General features: G+C 40.4%; 1 protein-coding gene across 3 annotated transcripts in view; it reads right to left on the reverse strand.

Annotated features, from left to right (window-relative positions):
* Positions 1-20,960, reverse strand: part of LOC139820734 (uncharacterized) — a 193,473-nt gene that overhangs the window by 92,877 nt on the left and 79,636 nt on the right. For all 3 annotated transcript variants that reach the window (XM_071791205.1, XM_071791208.1, XM_071791207.1), the window contains exons 3-4: positions 17,634-17,714; positions 16,136-16,358 (exon numbers count right to left, since the gene is read on the reverse strand). In XM_071791205.1, the coding sequence (XP_071647306.1) occupies positions 16,136-16,358; positions 17,634-17,714 (304 nt within the window). The remainder of the gene's footprint in view (positions 1-16,135; positions 16,359-17,633; positions 17,715-20,960) is intronic.

Below are 20,960 nucleotides of genomic sequence, written 5' to 3' on the forward strand. Positions count from 1 at the left end.
AGAGTGCTTCTCTCCCGGGTGCCCCTTTTTGTCGGTCGTAATCTCGGCTCGTGAACGCGAATCCTTGGATATTTCATAATTTTTCGTCTGCGGCGCTCGCGCGTAACCCACGCACAGAGCAAGAAGGCACTCTTCTTCTTGTTCCAGCTAGGGGTTTCGGAAAGCCGACTATTGAGAAAGATTTAGAAAATCCAATAAATTTCTAGGCTTCTGTAAGATGGCCGGATTATCGAGTGTTCGAGTGTTACAGATGATAGGTTTTATAACCCTTTATATATGTATGTTAAAATCGTTGCCTTGTAAGTCAACTTTAAACTCCTTACATCAAATATTTTTCTGATTCTGAATTCTTTGAATTTTATGATGTTACACGTTTCAAACATTCAACTTAAAATCTTTAAAATATTTAGGAGATCTTTAAAAAAATATTTAAATCCTAAAACTCACGAGATTTACGATTCATTGCATAAATTTCGTGCAAATAGTTCTATGAAGGGCCCGATGGAATAGCACCCAACTTAGTGGACCTTTTAAAATAAGATTGTCTCGACTTAAATTTTTTATTCGAGTTCTTAAAAAAATGAGATGAGGTTCGTTACTGCACTGTCTGCTTCCTCCAGTCGAAGGGAAACGTCTGAATTCAGCAGAATCTACCGAGTGGAAATTGTGCTCTAATCGTGCGAGGAGATGAGAGGACCGAAATGCACTATTAGCGCGACGCATCACGTGGCAGTCTTATCCTGGGATGAAATCTTCTACCCTTTCTCCTCCTCTTCCTCCTGCGCTGCCGTTCTTCGTGACACGAGCGTGCGGCATTGTTCGACCTTGTCGTCGACGATGATGGCGAGCCTTATCTCAGTGGTCGCGCGTGACTAGGCCCCCGACGGAAGACAGCGGGGATGGCTACGGTCGAAAGTCCAGAAAGGGTGACGAGGGTGACAAGAATAAGGACGAGGGAGTGAGAAGAAGAAGGAAAGCACGACGACGGCGACGTCCGATAACGTTCCTGTCTCGCCTCTCGCGACGCACAAAACGCCCCGATGACGGCGATGGCGAGGGCGACGATGCGTTTCGAAACGCCGATGCATCGACGCTGTGCGATTGTACTCTGCGCAACCCCCTCAACTACCCTCTGGTTCGCTTCTCTCCCGCCTCTCACTCTTCGCAAACCGATATTCCGACGTTCTTTCAATTGTAACACGAGCGTGATGAAATAGCGTATTTCGCATTGGGAGATCGCCATTTTTGCAGGAAATTTAATACGAGAAAATTTAATTATTGGCGGTGTATCAAATTAAAGGCGATGAGCGCTTAAAACCGCTTCAGTGAATAGAATTTTAACTAACACAACTCTCTACAAAAGAGAAAGACGCAATCTTTTTACAAATAATACGTGAAATTGTATTATATCGTATAATTTTCTCATCAATCTTATTCAATCAATCTCATAGTCTTTAAAGTCATAATAAATATAAAGATATCTAATAAGTAAATCATCCTATATAGATTAATTTTTTAATAAACTTAATTTGTCTATCTCTAATTAATTCTTTCTTCAAATAATTTCCAAATTAAGCGTCAGTTAAGTTATCATGTTAATTAAGCTGTCTATGTAAATTATATTTTAATTAAATTTTTTGCTATCCTTTTTCTCCAAGAATTAAGTTATTTTCGAATCAAAACATTGTTTCGCGAAAATTGAAGAAAATAACGCTTGTAACGTGTGCAATGCAGCGTAACGTTGCATGTGTAGAATTATTGCCGCCGGCAGTTCGAGCCATTTTTTCTGCGGCACCATTGCGCCTTCGTTGGGCGTCGCGACGCGCGACGCGTACCAACGTGGCTGGTCGCCCAAGTAGCCAATTAAAATCTCTTTGGTGTCTTTTTTAGAAGCACACTACGACAGGGACGGACTAATGAATTCTGGCAGAGGGTGTCGGGCCGTAAATCCCTCGGTTTGCAGCGCGTACGACGAGACGTCGAAGAGAGCACGATGAAAAAGCAGGAAAAGGAGAGAATGACGAGACAAGGACGAGAAAGTCGAAGCATCGCGGGATTCCTGGTGTACGATGCATCCGGTGGCTGACGCGATCGATGCTTCCTGTCTGCTAGTTTGAAGCTTCGATACCCTTTACAAGGTATCGATAACGCTACTGCAGCTTGAGCGAAACGAAATTTTTAAAAGCGTCGATCGAAGATCAAAGGCGATCGTAATGCCGACATTTGATTGCTCGTCATCGTGACAAGCAGGTGACAGGTACAAAGGGATCGATGCAATTTCACGGTGATTGGCTTCTATCACTGATGATTGCAACGTAAAAACGTGAAATAAAAATTTGGAATCTTCAGGCAAAACTTTGCAGCGTCTTTGTCGAACGTTAATAGAAAAGATATGTAATTATAATATAATTTGAGGACCGTTAGACATAATCGAAGAATCATTATTTACAGTTAATTATGACTTGACGTTATTAGTAATTTTATTAAATATTTTATTAATTCAAAAATGTATATATTTTTTTAATTTTCTTAACAAATAAACTTCTCTTTTTTCTTCTTAGGATTCAATATGTAAATATCTTCTACCCTAATTTAGAAAATCTACTAAACTCTTTTAGTGTTATTTCATAAGGCTCAATTGTGTAAATCGATCAAATTTAATTATCTAAAGCACATGAAAATAATCCAGGATTAATTCAAAAAAGGCAACTTCGCTTACCTCCTTTCAATTCAATCAGTTGGAGCAGGCATTATATCGGCCTAACAGCTTAGACAACTGCGAGAGAAATATTCCATCTTCGACGCGACAGGAGAAAGGATCGATGTCTCCCTCTCGAGAAGGGAGATCCACGCCTAACGTGAATCGCGCGTCGCCCCGGCCACGTATTAACTTAAACCTTTCCTCGTCAATTCCAGCCTCCTCCATCGCGGGAACAACGAGGATTGGAAACGGGGTGTTAAACGAGGAAGAGACAAGGGTGGATTTATGGAAATTCGGTGGCCCGGTCAAAAGGGCGTCGTGGTTCATCCGTAGGAAAGGTTTTTCCACCTCCCTCCCACCGCTTTGGCAAAAAACATCGACAGTACGAGAGCTGATGCCAACGCGATCTTTGATCTCGTGCTAAAGAAGGGTGTGGGTCGTCACCGCGCGAACAGACCGGGACTATTGTTCCTTGTCGAGTATACCTCTCTTCGAGATTATCTCTGTTCGGTTTTAAGCGAGGCAATGAGAAGAGAGAGAGAGAGAGAGAGAGAGAGAGAGAGAGAGAGAGAGAGAGAGAGAGAGAGAGAGAGAGAGAGAGAAGGGAGGAGGGAAAGCGAGAAAGATCAAAGGCGCGTTGTTTTCGACAAGAACGAGTTACCGCGGCGACGACGACGCGGGACTTGTTTAGAACGAAACCGTGATGGACCTTACCACGGAAGTGGAACTCACGTCGTGTTAGTAGTCGAGAGATAACGGATGATCGTGATAAAGCAAGAGGCCGGTAATTAAGATCGCTTCCCCGAGGCGTATACTTGTCGACGGTTATACTTGTTAATCGGTACCGCGGTTTTTGCAGCCACTGCGGCTGCTTCGCACAGTCTATCGAACGTTTCGCGTCGTTTATCTTTCGGCTAGTAATTTTCCTGAAACTTGATTGTTATATACTTTCGATTAAACAAGGTAAACATGCAATTAATACGCCTTGACAAATGTTATATCAAGCCTAACATTCCGTGGAAATTTTTCGTCACTAACAAATATATTTTATAATTAATAGATAGAAATCGTGGGCTTCATGATGGATTGCGATAACGATGACGGCTCGTCCACCACCGAGAAATACTAAAAAGCCTGTACGTGTCTCCATAAATGTTAATTAACAATAATTACGGTACACCCTCGTCCTGCTTAACGTCCTGAAGGATTGCCGGGTGTCCGGTAATAACCAGCGGATATCTGCTGCTTTTTACACCAGGGAGACGCCTAACGAGGAAATATCGTCAGGCAGATGTGGACGATTCAACGGGATCTGCAGGACATATTTCGTCCTGTCGCTTCCGTCTGTTTCGCATGTGCCGTTATGTCATTTTACATGTTTCAATTACACCACGCAAAATTAGATATATCGCGGCTTTTGTTTAGTTAGCATTACCATATGACATCGGATTTCGTGACATTATTGCATTAACATGTTATACGTTACAATATTTAGAGAAATAAATGAATAATGTGAAAGGTACATATATATATCGCCTTAAAATAATTATAGTATTTTAAAACGATAGTCGATTTTAATCCCTCGACGATCGATGACATCAATTTAACTTGTCGTTTAATATTTATGCACAAATAACTAATTTTATATTCACATTATTAGCGCTAACAAAGTTAATCCTGCGCAACTTGGACAGCTTGAACCAAATAATCGGCATATCTGTACGACTGTGACTAATCATCAGGGATAATGGTTGTATTATAATGCGAGCTCGTTTATTTCGCAAACCGGCCGAATGATCAACCGCGAACCGAGTCGGGAAAATCGCATTGATCGATTACGATCGGTATATGCGGTAATTCGAGAACCGCGGTGAAAATAGGTGCTAAGTGCGACCCGCAACAGGTTCCCGACTTCCTGCAGCCCATGCGGGGTGTCGCGAAACTAATGGCATTGCTTTCATCCGCGGATTTTTCGATTAATCTCGACTCAATCGTTTCCCAACGACGTTATATCGAAACACCAATACTTTCTGGGATTGTTAAAAGAGAAAAAATTGTTTGCATCTCTTCAAGTGTATTTTACTTTAATAGAATCTTAATGAGCGTGTAGATTGGCCAATAAAATATTTAATATCAAAAAGGGTGGATTCACAAAAAGCTCGTGAAGAAGATGCTGGTATATAGTTATAATTTTTTTCGAAAATAGGTTGATGATTAAATTAAGGAATGAAAGTCGCATTTGTTCTTGCATACTCTGTATACACCAAGCGCTTGAAAACGTCTTCCGTCGATTGCCTGTGAAAAGGAAGGTCTTACGTTACTTTCTTGCATCCCTTGTCTTGCCATTTAAGGAGAACACTTCCGATTTGGCGAAGCTCTCGCCGTTTCTCGCATTCTCCAAGAAAACGTTCGCGATTAACTGAATGGGAGCCCAGAAAGGCAACTAATTAGTTGAATTAGGTTGACTTTATGTGGTATCACACTTGGATAAACTATTTGCTTTGTAAAACTGTATGACCATTTAGCTCGCAATAACAAAAATAGCATGTAAAGTAGTGAAAAAAGTAAATATAAAAATAATATAAATGTCTCGCGTATAATCTGTAGAGAAAATCAAGTTTTAATAAAATATTGTAAAATGTGATAATGTATTAGTTTCTCTTTTATCATACGCCCTAGTTTTTCAATGTTACTTCGCATATAAAATATCAATGAGCAATACTCAGAATATCTTATTTATTATATACATTGAGAAACTTCCTGCAAATTATTCCCAGCAGAGTTGTCGCTTTATTTTCACCGACAAGAGATTACGTTAAGCATTCGTTTCCGTAATTATGCAGTTTGCGGTTTGGGGTCGACGACTAACAACAATACGACCGCAAGTAATCCCGCAATTATCGTGTAATACCGCTGATAGATCGCGTCACGAGCGACCAGCGCGCTTTCCATGAATCTCACGCTCGGAAATTTTCAGCGACACGCGATACCACGCGCATTGCGCTAATAGCGGCTTCGCAGTTTCGCGATGGGAATTTTTGGCAAACAATCGGAAACAGCCTCGTTTGCATCGGTTATGCGAGTAGGGACCGAGAGCGAGGGCACGAGCGGGGCTTCAATTCGAGTTTACGATCCTGCTAATATCGGCAAGGGGTCCGAAACCTCAAAGGGTCGAGTAATTACGTCTGTTGCTGCCAAACTATATACCGGCCGTTATATTCGAGTGGACGCCAAAGTGCTCGAAACGCATTCCGTCCCGTAATTGCAAAAAGGGCGGCCAGAAATTTACCGGGGAAAACGCGTATCTTCGGATAGGTTTTCCAATTTTGCCCCTGCGAGGGATTTATTAATAAACTCAAAACACCCATCCATCTCTTCAAAAGAAACACAACAAAAATGAAAATTAAATTAGAAAAAAGAAACATCTATAACAATCTGTAAAAATATCAAACTAGTCAATTAAAAGACGGAAAATGTTGCCCAGTTCTAGGGCAGCTTCAATATTACAAAATTTTGTTTGAAAAAATAGATAAAAAGGACGGGCACGTATAAAAACATTATCGTTATTCTATTATGTTCGTGAACAGTATCGCTATTCCGCGCTAGGCCTATATCTAATAAGCACGATAACTTTCCAGACTGACTAATATTGCCATTAATGGATAATGAAAATTTCTGGGCTGCGCGCGAACTCGCGTTAACTGCGTGCATTAACATTCGCTGAACGAAGTGAAACACAGCTCGCACGTTCCGTAGACACGCCAGCCAGCTAGGTACCTACTAGCTCGCGTACTCGTACATGTATATGAGCTATTATTAGCCGACCACCTGTGCGACCCGAGGCAGTTGCTCTCTCACAATCGGCTACATACGTCTTGGGCCTCTCCAGGGTCGTATCGATCCCGAGATGGCACCCGGCTTTACCTCTGAGATCGGCTATCTATACGTGACACCGGTTTCCAGGAAATGAGATGAGCCAATTAACAGCTGCCATTCGCACGTACGCTACCCGCATACTTGCGTCGCGAAATAGATCGGAAATGACTAGATGTATACAGAGCAGGATGCTATTAATATCCTAAATGAATATATATATTCCTTAACGTGAAATACACTTAACGCAACTCTACGTAAAATCAGAGATGAAGAAAATATAGATAAATGTAATAAGACTTCTTGTTTCCACAGACTTGTTTGATAGAAATTGTTTGAGAAATATATTTCTCGTTTCCTTTAAGAATAATGTTAATTCAGAAATTGCAGTAGTCAATTGCGACGCGAATCTATAATCAGGGTTGATTATTGTACCATTATTACACACATGAAACACACATTTTAAAAATAATAAAATTCTTAAGAAAGAATAACAAGTAATTAGAAGAATTTACAATATTTTATAAAACAAATTTTAAATATTTGTGCTGGAATAGGCAGAAGATATTTGTTAATTTCTCACGACAAAGATATTATTTACGAGATCCAACAATAATAACCAAATAATTACACCGTTTCGGTATTACCTAATCCCTTAAGCTGACTTCCTACTCTGCGTAGAAAGCTCGTCCTTTCATCCCAATTAATTTCCAAACTTTCATTCGAGCGGCTGCTTTTCACGGGATATTAGCTCAGATCAGAAGCCGTTGCACTAAGTATGATAAATGGCATTTCGTCGGTCGGACATTCACACACCCTAGAGACCACAAGTTTCGTCAATAATCGCAGCATCCGGGCTTTTAGTCATTAGGGTCCTTTATACCGCTTGATAATTAAAGATGTGACCAAAAAAGTAAGGAAAAAAACCTTGAAACATCCTGCGCATTTTTAACTATCTGTATGTATCAATTTTTATTCGGATTTCGTTGTGCAGCTACCGTTATTAACGAAACATGCGCAGTAAAAAAATCAGAAATAAGGCAACAAATTAACAACGAAAAGGTACTGATATGTTTCCACTGATAGAATACCCGCATATATTTCATTAAATTTATTTTATTCATTGTACACATACACAACTTCTCGTTGAGTAATAATAAGACAAATTGTCAATGTTTGTGGGCAATAATATTGATAGCTATACAGTTCCAAGAATGATTAGAAACATTAAGCAGCTGTTTTTTAAACAGCAACGTTTCTGGATACACCGAGATTGGAAGCGCTTCGTGACGTTCAAATTCCCCAGTGTAACGATGAATGTGCAACTGATGCCGCAACACAATTCCGCCCGTAAAATCCGGCGCCGCGCGGCGCGGCGCGGCGCGTAACGCCGTTATTTCGGCCGGACCGAAATAATTGGAGGTAATTCTCTGCGCTGTTGTTTTTAATCGATCGCCCGACCGTTCGCCGATTACGTCGGTACGCATCCACGATTTTAATTGTGAAATCCTCGATATCGCGACGTCTGAACATGACGTACTGTTTACTGAATCTGATAATAACGTTGTATGCACCGATGTCATTAACGAGAAAATAGAAATAATCGAGTTGGACCGTAATGTTCGTTTCGGCCATGAAAACAGATTTGATTAAAAAGCCGCTTTGGTTGTGGACTACGGAACAAATTATGTCGCATTCAATCCGGTACGCGTCAAGTATTTGCAATATAATAATATCACAAAAGACTTTGATATGAAAGTGTTGCGATATATGCGAAGCAGATCTCGTGAAAATTTATGTGCGCTATATGTATATGCAACGTTATTTTTAGCCCGACCGTTATACAACGGATAATTAGATCTGTTCCTCGGGATCATATATTTTCCACGCTTTCGTAAACGGTCTGATTATCCTGTACAGTTCCGTTCGTTACTCCATACGGTGATCTTTAATCGCGATCGAAATCCAACGCCTTCTCCGACTCGCACCCCGCATTGTGACATTATAATTAAGTTGCAATCTGTAATAAAATGCGTGATTGCCAAGCTGTTCTAAGCTGACTTTATCGACTTGGAAAGGTCAGATATTCTAACTCTAAAACCCCTAACAATAAGTTTTACTAACGTTTTATTTAAACACAGCAAATATAGCATTCTAATCTTCGCTCTATAGAATAGAATTAAAAAGCAAAAGAATGTATTATTACTCAAGTGATTAAGAACTAAAGTAAAATTAAGAAACAATTTTGCTTCGTTACGAACAAAAAAAAAACAAGAGAAGAGGAAGATATTTCGATAATAATCTTGATTACAATTTTTTCATTTTTCCAAGACAAATTTGTCTACCTAAACTTAACGCTCCAACATTATGTTAATTACAGCTCACGCTCTAAGAGCTGGCTGCTTCGTTCAAGTAGCTTGTCGGATGTCGTTAACTCTTTTCTTCGTCTAGTCTCGCTCACGGCGCTGTGCGATGAAATCGCTAACTGAATCGCTAATTAGCTAAGGCTATCGACGCTGGCGGAGTCGAGTCGCGTTTAACGCGCGAACATTAAACGCGCGAACGTGAAAAATAACGGCGCGATCCGCGCGCAAATTATCGTCCCGCGGAGACGAGTTTTCGGATCCGTCGACGCGGAACACTTTGATGTCCTCGGCATTTACGAGTCGCGGATCTTGCAGGTGGTTAAAGGGTTATAAACGTAGGCATAACTATGCGTTACGACTGGGCATAGCAACGACGACCGGCGCGGCGAGTTCATGCGGTACGCACGAGTGCCGCGTAAATGTCCATCTTAAAGCTGATATTTCAGCACGTCCTTGAGCAGCTGGACGACACCTCTCGACTTCGCATACAGGTTGTCTGGGATCTACCACTATTAAGCTGGCGCAGCACAACGTATAAAATAATAAATCGAATGAAACATATGCAGGTACTTAGTGTTTTATCGTTGCTAATTTGTTGCTCTGTTTTCAATTTTCTTGCTGCACGCATTAATACCCCAGTATCTTCAGCTTAAAATTAACATGGTCGATAAAATGTTACTATTCAACACTTCAAATGCGTATTTATATAATGTGTATCAATCTTTTGCCTAAGCAGAAATTATTTTTATAGATCATATATTTCCATTTCTTAGATCTTATTTTTTAGATTTAAAAGCAAGCAAATTCTTAAATACAAACATGTAAAATTTTCAGCAAATTTTATCTTAAACTTAACAGAGAGCCATTTCCGAAACTTAATTCACCTCGAGATTTTCGAGCGAGCTCCGAAATCGCGACAGCATTTGTATAGCACTTTCAAACCATTGAATTTATCGTTATAAATCCGAGGAAAAGCGACGTGCCGATTTCGCCTTTGATGTTATCGCGATACGATGGTAACGCCAGAAAATCGTCGCGCTCGATTACATCGCCTGCTATCAAGAAGAGCACGTCTCGCGCCTGCACCTAGCTAATTAGGGGTTTATAATTAGTCGCGAATAAACTCTCGACAACTATGCACGTGCCTCCCGTACTAATTAACGAGGACAATGGCCTTAGTCGTACAAACACGAAAAAGCGCCACGCGTACACTTTCCATTGTACTTTAATTAATCGAAGAACTTCGCGCGCGTTAATTGGAAAGTGAGCCGATAAAGTTTCGCTTCTCATCGCAAAGCCCCTATCCTATCTATTCAGTTGATAATTTCTATAATAATTAACTCGTTTCGCCTTATGTGATAAAATACAATAAAAGAAGCAATGTGGGTTTGTCGGAATGTCCAGAAATTTTCGTGCTTTCTCTCGTCTACAATTACAAAAATTAAACCCTTCTCTTGAGCATGAAATATTTATGATCTTTGACATTTGCATAGAAAATTTAGAAAATTTGCTAACTGCGAGGTGAGAAGATTATGAAAGTCTCTTTCTAGACAAATTATCGAGACAGTTATATTGCTGGGAAAGAAAAAGCAGCGTTATAAATTATAATTCTTCATAAAATTTTCACTGAATGGAAGACGCTTTTAAATTGATCAAAATATCTGTAAATGAAGAAAAATTCCATGCTTATGGAATATCCTATATAATTAATTAGAGATACCTATACAAGTAATATATTACCTCGATGTTAGAGCTGTATCATCCATCATAACTTAATGACAGTGATATATCTTTGGTGCTTAGTAAAAGGGACTCGAGATTTTATCTTATCTATAATAAGGTAATTTTATAGCGCGTATAGAATTTTTATACTCGAGAACGTTCCACTAATCATCACAAAAACGGCATCTATACTATTACCGTATCATCAAGTAATCAATACGTCGATTTATAATAAAAGTCTTTTTTACTTTTCTAAAATTCTAGTTCGATTTACTACGCTACTTTTACATACTGCTTATTTTACATCACGAGATTGCACAAAGTATTTCTTATACATGTTAAGTACATATGTTCAACCGTGCACTCTGCGGGAGTCTCTTAAATGCCTACTTAAAATATTAATTATGCAGAAATTCACGCAGCACGTACGTAGCGAATCATATGATTTGAGATTAGAGATTCCTAATTGCATTCGCGCGGTGTAATTGCATAAGTCTGCGATTTCTGCGGTGAGATATTAATGATGCATTACACGACCGAGCATATTTCCGCCTTTTGAAGACGTCACGCGCGCATTCAATATTATGAATAATGCGCCATATGATTGTAGCATTATTTATAGTCTATGGAAATGAGGTGAAACTGCTACCAGATGTGCGCTGACCCAGAAACATATTGCGATAATTTATGAATTCCAATAATGAGAATCGATATTATATTCATTACGATATATAACGCGAACTGCGTTATATTTCTCTCTGATGACACTATGTCTAGTCTCTGTAACGTGATCTGATCGACGCTGACTTGCCAATATTAACATCTTGAAAAGATAGTTTCATCGCTTGTCGCACTGAACGTTTAACTGGCTAAACTTCTTAGGCGAGCATAATATTAACAGACTCGAAATCGATGAATCAACCACGGGTAATAATTCAATGCATAAAATCTCGAGTGCCTAAATCATCCCTTCCAGTTCGTCATGCGCGATAAAACGATAGCGACGTCGTATATTTTTGCAACGATGATCGCTGCATGACGAAACAATGGCATCGCGATGCGATAAAGCCGGCGACGCCGCGCGTGCATTCACGCGAACGCGCGTGCTGTTGTTACAGCGACGCAGCTGAAAATTCCACGAAGATCTCTTACGCACACTAACAATAAGTTCGTCGATGCGATTTATCTCTAAAGATATTAAATATCAAGATAAAGTTACTAATCGAACTGCAACTTGTCACTTAGTATCACTTAAATACGTTAAGGCTGAAACACAATACGAAGGTACAGGCAATATAGGAATAGAGAATAGCAACAGAATATAGATTTTCAACCAATCGGAAGCTGTGTATCAATGCATTCTGTTCCTATTCCCTATTCCTATTGCCTATACCTTTGTATTGTGTTCCCGGCTTTACTCGTTGGAGCGAGTAGAAAAACTGTAAATCGTAAAATAAAATAACTGTACCATATACCTTAAACGTAATGAGCACAGTATTACTTTCTTTTGATTCGTGAACGTATTTTCGCATTTCTTTTCTTATCTTTTGTTCGCAAGGGACAAAAATCTCGATCCTATTCCAAGTTTTGTATCCCCTTTTTGCAAGGCATCTATATAATAATTGCAATATTTAAATCAATATTTAAATAAAATTTTAATTAAAAAATTCCTTTCTTCTCTGTCTTCAGTTCCTTTCGGGGGAAAAAAAAACACGGAGGAAAGGGAGCACGAATATCGGATTTTCTGCGTGGTCTCGACGTACGACAGTTGCGGCCCTGCGAAGTAGTCACGGACGGTGCTCGTCAGCCGAAATTCCGGCCTTTATTCGGCACGTTCGTCGGCTCGAAACGAGCCGGCTCTCGCGTATCGGCAACCGGCAACGCCTACTACTATTGTCGCTGTCGTTCAAAGCGCGCGTCCGCGGTGGATACAATATGGGACTGTCCGTCACGACGGAAAACCGCGCGTTTTCAGAAGGGAGAGAACGTACGCGTGTCCTGACACGACGCGCGTATCGCCGCGGTGTATCCCTCTCGTTTCACGGGACGCCGCGTCGAGTCGATCCGGCCTGCCAATCCCGCCATCGTTTTCACCGAATACAGGCATCTAGGCGGCTTTTTCCCGCCGATCTCGCGCATACAATGTGCCAAGGTAATATAGGTACAGGGGAGAGACACGTTTTTCCATCTTCTTCGACGTGGTGCTTGTCACGCATGTCATATCGGCGAGACTTGTCGTCGTCGAATCTCTCGTCAAGTCGTGAGAGATTCTCGAGTATATTCGACGATGGAGAAAAGCATACGGGAGAAAAACGAAATTGAAAGACTATAAAATAAATTTTTAGCAGACAACTTACCGTCCTGATTACTAAATTAATACTGAAAGGAATTTTTAATGGAATTCCAGTTTGAAACTTCGCTCGCAAGAGATGCCAGGGTTCGTGGAATAATGTATAGAAACTGTGCGGAAACACTTCCTGTCGCTCTCGAATGGCAAAGGGAGATGATTATTTTTACGGTGAAATGGCTTCCGAGCGAGTCGACAGTACGCGCTCTGAATGGCTGTCCACCGTGATAAGACGGTAAGCTAGCGCGGCTCCTCTAATTCATGCTAATTTTGAGGCGGAAACTTTTTGCATCGCTTAATTCAATTAGTTCCGCTGTTTGAATGCAGTAATTAGCATATTAACCTGACTACGCGAACCTCCCGCGTGTTGAGCCGCGCGCACGGACGAAGCCGCGACTTTTCGACTTTTACCCTTTCACCGGGTGTCCCGCTCATTATTCGAACCTGTTTCGAACGGTATTATGATGCAAATTGAAAGTTAATATTTTTGTCCACGACGAAAATATTATCTCGGCAAAAGTAGCGAGGTGTCGTAAATCCCCGTAGCCGAGATCCAATTTGAAACCGCGTCGACGACGCTGCTCGCGTAAATTTGCATAATCGAGTTGTCGAATTTTGAGGGCGGGCGCCACTCTTCCAATCCAATTAATCTTTCTGCGCCGTCAAGAAGGTCAATGTGTCGATCTTGATCAAACAGTGAAAGCGTAATTAATCGTATCTTTAACAAACAGTGACGAGACTAGCGACCACAAATTAAAATTAGAATTCGAATTATAACCGTACCATAAAATTTTCAAATTAAACCTTTGTGATTTTTAACGTATTAACTGCTTTCTTTATCTGTAACAAAAACACGTTCCAGGTAATCCAATTACGGATAATTTAACGAAATCGATCCCCGAAGAGTCGAAAGAGTTCGCGGGGAGATCGATGTAGTCGGATGGGAAAAGTTGCCGAGCCAAAACTCTCCGCTCATCGTCGAAAACGCGGAACGGACACAATAACTGATAGCTCCTACAACTTCTTTCGGCGAGCTCTCATTCAAGGCCGCCGGCATTGTCGGAAACCTTCCACGGCTGTCCGAATGAATAACGCGCGCACTTTTGTGCGCCTGTCGGAAAACGTTACGCCGCTTCGTTAATAAGTCGTACGATAAAATTGACGTAACGAGTTCTGCGGACACATGACGTTTAACGCAATAATTAATGTCGGGCGTGCGGAATGAAAACGCAGATAATATAGGGCTATCTCGACACATTAATCGGACGTTGAATACATCTGCATCGCTCCGATCGCGAGGCAACGTGATCTTGTAGATCTACTGAAAGAGATATTTGTAAAGAGATATATAAGTCATCGAATTTCGTGTACAGATCTTTCCATCATTTAGCCTCTGAATCGTAATTCATGGAATGATGTCTATATAATTAAATGTTCTTATTCGAAAAAAAATGTTTCAAGTTTCAAAAGAAAAGCTGCTATGTCACTAACCAAAGGTGGATCCGAAAAGATCATTAATCTGAGGAATTTTCTCGGAGCTTATCTTACGTTATCGCGAAATGTGTAAAATACTTTATAAGATTAATGCAAATAAAAGGGTAAAAAGCGTAAGATTTTTTCCAATAAATACTATTAAACTATTCCAAATTTCACGTTAATGTAGAATATGTACACCCCGGAAAATTGTTAAACATTTAATTTAAATCAATCTCAATCAAGGTGAGTCTCGGGTCTCGTGTCTGATAATTTGCGAGATAATATTTCTGGTCAAAAGCTTCAGTCAGGAGGTAATCAAAATCGAGCAAATTAAATCACAAATAAAAATTGTTACATTCAGCAATTTTTCAGGGAAGCACATTGCGTTTCAAACGCAAATTGTATTTCGTGGCGATTGAACCGGAACGCGAAGTTCTATATGCAATAACGGTAAGTTAACTGTGCGTGAAGATTGTTTAATGTATCCACAAATAAAATTTATTTCATGGACTCGAAACCGTTTAAATTTCTGCGCGCAAATTACTTTTCATCGTTATATCGTATATGACGAAAAACATTTAATAAAGGAAGAAATAAGGGTACTTTATACCTGTCACTTTTTATGCTAGCAAACTTTATCCGGCAAAAGTTCTATTGATCACTTCGAACTCAATAACACGAAAAGATTCTCATAGCTTAAACAATCTTATTGTCATTGTTGAGAAGAAGAAAGAAAAGGAAAAGCCTCGATTAAACGCATGCAAATGCGATTGCACGTGACGTTAAAAGAGTTTAATATCTGTCGTGCCTTATAAAGTCACTGTGCGCGCGTGAGAGGAGGGTTAAATGAATTTCATTAATTCGTTAGGTCTACCGTCGTCGTCCTCGTCGTTGTCGACGTTACGCAGCACGCGAAACATCGTTAATTTCGAAGTAATCGCCGTATTGGCGCGTACAGCGAATATCCTCCTCTCTTTCATGTCCTAACGACGAACGAGAGAGAAAGAGAGAGAGAGAAAGAAAGAGAGAGAGGGAGAGAGAGAGAGAGAGAGAGAGAGAGAGAGAGAGAGAGAGAGAAGATGCGATCCAATTTACTATGGAGATTCTACGTCACCCCCGTCTGTCGAGGAAATCAATTACGTCGAATGAATACAACATGAAGGGTGTAAAGGGTTAGCCGCGAGTCCGCGACTGGTGACCGGAGCGTTGAACGACACGAGATCGAACGCGAACGTGAGGAGGGTATTTCAAGAGAGAGAGAAAGCCGACGCAAAGAGTCGGACAGATTTGATTTGTCAGGACACAGAAATCGCCGCCGACAAATCTTGTTACGGCTCGACCCGACGCTCGTGATTAGGGCTTAAAAGTTTCTGCCTCTTGCTCTCGAGGAACCTTCGATCACTCGAGAGAGACATAATTAAGTCTTATAAAGATAATCAACAATTTACGAGAATATTAAAAGTAAAAGCACCAAAATAATGGATAATTTAGACTTAGACGATACAGAGAATAATTTTGTAGAGATAATATAAGAATTATCGCCGTAGATTATTCGTTACATTTTATCGCAATTGTTTCAAGACTTTCTTTTTTGTCGAAACATTAAAACAATAAAGCAGCAAAATGTGCAATCTAATCAATGTATCAAACCTTGGCGGGATCGGACTTCTCCTGCTGTTCGTTGAAGGTCTGCGAAGCTCTGGACATGGTGTTTCTTCGGGGTGTCGTTGTGCCATCTTGCGAGGGGCGCACGAATTCGATTCTGCCACCCTCGACAACGATGTTGGGGGCTGGTGGAAAATTCTCCGTGTTACCGACCGTGTCGCAGTAACCCAAAAGGCCGGCTTTCTCCCCGTACAGGGGGTGGATTTGTCTGCAACAGAGGGTAAAAACTCGCTGGAGAACGCTTCGACGGTAGATGGTGCCTTATGCCGGAAAATCAATGAGCTTCTAATAATAACATGTACCTAATTATTATAATATTTAATTTTCCCTTTCATGTAAAATACAAAATACTTGAAAAATATCAAACGTTATTGTTCGATTAAATATTGGTTGGCTGCGTAATTTGAAATTTTAATCTTAAAATCTGATTATTAAAAGTTCATTATTAAATCTATGTCGTGCATTTTCGATATCCAATATATCTCTCACTTTAAATAATATAATTTTCTAACTAATTCTATTATTAAATCTACGTTATGTGTTTTCTATATATGTCTTTTACTTTGAATAATATTATTTTCTATGTTACGCTATCAAAATATATTATTCTTATTATTGTACTACAACAAATATTCGCTACTTGTCTCTTAACTTCTTATAACTTCGTATAAACAGGATGGTTTATATCATATTATCATTCCATTATCTAATTCAATTTCACAATTAATTTGCGCGAATAGGCAATGCCGGATCGACGAGTGTGCATTCTAGCGTTGTGCAAGCAGAAAAGAGTGACTTTATAAGTGCTATGACAAAGGCGATTTGCTTGGCAATTCTCTTTGCAGTATGGCAACATCTGATACTCGAATGCAGACGCGGGTGACCGATATTGCGCGGACAGATGCATTTGCGTATCAATGTCAATAATCTCACCGAGGAGCGGCGTCGCGCGGTCGACGATAGGATTACAGAGCAGGAACCGTTCCACTTTCGACGATTATTCTCAAGCTTAAATCCATCTAGCCTTAAGTCTCTTTGCGCGACGCGTATGCAAATGCGTATATGCAAATGCCCGACTCTCTCTCTCTCTCTCTCTCTCTCTCTTTTCTGTACCACTTTCGTTGAGAGGCGACAAAAAATGTAGGATCAATGAAGTCCATTGCTACTTTAAAAGCAAAACTTTCAAGTTTGAGAGAAAGAGAGAAAACATTCATTTATCGTATCGGATTAAATGTGATACCTTTGACGGGCACGGATACACACACAAACGTAAAAATTTACTTTTATATAACGGTGGCGATTGAAAAAGAAAGAAAAAGAATTATTTGAAATAATATGATAAATATGTAATTGAAATGTTGAAGAAGATATGTTAACACTGAAAATATGTTCTTGTTGATTTTGTTTTCACAGTTTTTATAATGCTTATTTCTTATACTAATCAGCGTATTGCGTAATTGTGCTGAAGTATCGATGAATTTACCTGGGGGATGGTATGGGGCGAGGCTTGTCAAGTGCCAGATCCGAGCTGAGGGGTGAATCGGGTCCGCGGCCGCTGGAAGCCCTGAAACATAGACGGAATTATTAGTTAAATTAGTATTCGGAAGCCAATGGTTAATTAATGGATCGGTCGATACAGCTCTTTTATGTCCACCATCAGAGTTCAACGTTCTCTGAAGATTCGTCAATTTATTTATTTCGCGATGGAAGATCTATTAAATCTCGCTATTTCGTGACAAGATTTGATAAACGCGACCTATGATTCATAAATAAAAATTGAATGCAACTCCAGAATACTAGTAATCCTCAAGATAGTTAAATATAATGTATAAATTAATTATAACAGATATAAACTATATATAATTTAAGTAAGACGGAAAAGTTTGAAACTACATGTTACATTTAGAATATGCATTCTTATTTCTAGCACAATTCATAATTGTAAAAACAATTAGTTAATTCATATTTATCGATCAAAAACCTTCACTTTCTCATCTAGAGAGAAACACTATTCATATTCTTTACACACTTTCCATTTCGATTTACAACGTAATCACGCCTGCTCGATTGAAACCGAACGAGCCTCGATTTAACATTCGCGCGTGGCAGCTGATAAACGATTAGAGAGGTCCGTTAGGCACGCGCACATAAATCTCATACGAACGAGGGGGTTTTCGTTCGAGATGCGCTTTCGCGCGCGAATACGAGAAATCACGGCTCTCGCAGCGGGGAGTGTCACACGAGATGAAAAGTTCGAAGACCGGGGAATGTGGCGTTGCGCAAGAGCCGTGATTCTCCGTATAATGTACCTCAGTACCTCGCTCACGCGTGCATTGCGACTTCAATATTCATATTTCATCCGCCCATCGACCGGATATCGACGTTGATTCTGGCACCCTCGACGTGAGCTAACAAGTCGGGCGAATAATTCACAACCGCGGAGTTCGATGGAATAATGATTTGACAGGATAAATATATAACGAACGCGCGGTGACTGTGGAATGAAATTAGGTAAGAATAAAATTAGGAGTTTTATGTTCCGTGGAAAATGTATCGTTATGCGTGAGAACATTGCAATGAAATGATTACGAGATATATGAGCTCAATAGAGACAAAATTCTCACATTCGTAAGTTTTATTCGAAATCAAGTTGATTCTTTATCTCATTGTACATTATATTTCCGGGAACAGGAATACGTTGAGAAAAGATTATTCAACTCATATAAAATAATAATTACGTATAAATCATTAATAATGTTTCACCGCAGATCAATATTGCTAAAGCGGTTCGACATTATTCGGATTTTGTGTTAACATCTTTATACTTTCAGAGCAATTTCAGCTGTGTCGTGTTCTTTGCAGGGATTACTTAAGTAACGATAATTGCCGATTGTGACGATAGATCGCAAAGCGTCGCCGCGCGCAGCCTCGCCGCTTACGCGGATCCGCTCGACATGGTTTTTTTGTTCCTCCCCGGTCGCTCGCTTCCGTTCGCAAATCCTCTCAGACCGCTGCATTTGGAGCTCTTGGCAGCCGCTCAGACGTCGGCGATGAAATATCTAGCACGGGTGACTTTGATTTTCCATGGCGTGCGCTCGAAACGACGAGGATGCGCGGGCGTGAATATATGCGTGCGTGTTCACGCTCGTCCGCGAATGCGTGCACATATTGCTCTGAGAACCAGGAAGTCCTATTGCTCTGTATGCGTGAGAAGACGTTCTCGATACCCGGTGTTGAATGTCGACGAATGTCTAACGTAGTCGTTTCTAATGTCGAGTCAATTTTAATAGGTAAACATTTTAAGTTTAAGTTAAAATAAAGGTTTTAATAGATAAACATATTTTAAGTTAAAGTTAAAATAAAGGCAAACTCTCATAAATCAGGGATTGTATCGTTCACGTTTGAACAATTGAAAAATCTTTTCCTAATCTTTCACGTATAATTATGCTGCAAATCTCGAGCTTATTGCACAGCAATGACAATTTATTTGAAAGAGGCGTATTTTGTAATCAAGCTTAAATGAGACGGAGGAGAGTTAATAAATTCGCTTCAATTGAACACCCGATATACACATCGTTTGTGCAAGACACACATCACGCATACCCGTCGCGCGACAGCTGCGTCCGTATGGAAACGCAACAAAATCTCGCTGACCCTCTTCCTCGCATTCTTACGCGGAATGAAGGGTGAGTGAATCACCCTCGCTAAAATTCTAAAATCGCCTGTTTCCGAAAAGTCTATTATGGAACACTTAGAATCACGCGCCTTAGTATTTCTGCGTGCAGTCACTCTGGACCGCGCTTGCCGATGATCGTTGCACCCGGTGCACGCTGGCTAAAAGTCGACGCTCGCCCGTGATTTACCGATTTGTTGATGTTCGACGAAAGCTTCTCTCTAGCCGGTTGAACAAAGAGGATCGTGGAAGTCCGGCAATTCATTTTCCTCTCCATTGCCTCAAGCGAATAAGCGATGGTTTCAATATCTATAAATCGCGTCTCGCCTTTACTTTTAGACTGCTCTTTTAGCACCAACACATATCTTATTAACGGAGCAAACAAAAATTTTTCCTATGATATATAATTTTTTTACAACACTAATTTACAAAATTTAATTGCATTTAAAGTTCGCTTGAGAAATATAATTTACGTAGAATCAAGGCACAATGCAGCGGGGCGTGTAATAGTAGCGAGAAAAAAATGTTCTTGTTTTTACACGGAACCTAGTCATCGTAGTGCGTCAATCGTAATGAATTGCGGGGAGAGAATTCCGAGCTTTTCAAATCTCTTCTACAAATGTTGCTCGTTCTTTCTTCTCGCGGTAAAAGCCGCGCGAATGCATCTGAAAAGCAACCTCGCGCGAAACGTGCAGCGGCACTTATAGCTACGCCGTTTATCCTCTTTTTCAGCGGCGCCATTCGCTCTCGTGTAACTTCGCTCAATTGCTAGGTCGTTAAGTCGTAACTGAGAAAGGTACTGAGAAAAAAAAAGAGGAGATAGCTTTGAAAAACAGTGAGGAATCGGGCAATCTCGGAACTTAACGCATTATTGCGAATTGAAATCCAACACTTCGTCAACGTCGTCGTCGTCGTCGTCATCGTCGTTATTGTTGTGTCGTCGTCGTCGTCGTCGTATATAGTCGCACGAGAGACGCTCTCTTGCTCGAGAAACCTAATTTGTCGACCGGGAGTCGCTTTTACGTGTCGTAAAAATCGCGACGTAACGTCTTGCGACGTCAGGAAACGCGTCGGCCGAGAATGAGTTATTTCGCGCTCGCCGTGTCTGTCATTCTGTAGCGGGGATAAAAACGACGG

Source organism: Temnothorax longispinosus, chromosome 10 (assembly GCF_030848805.1).
Source record: "Temnothorax longispinosus isolate EJ_2023e chromosome 10, Tlon_JGU_v1, whole genome shotgun sequence".
NCBI classification, from domain to species: domain Eukaryota; kingdom Metazoa; phylum Arthropoda; class Insecta; order Hymenoptera; family Formicidae; genus Temnothorax; species Temnothorax longispinosus.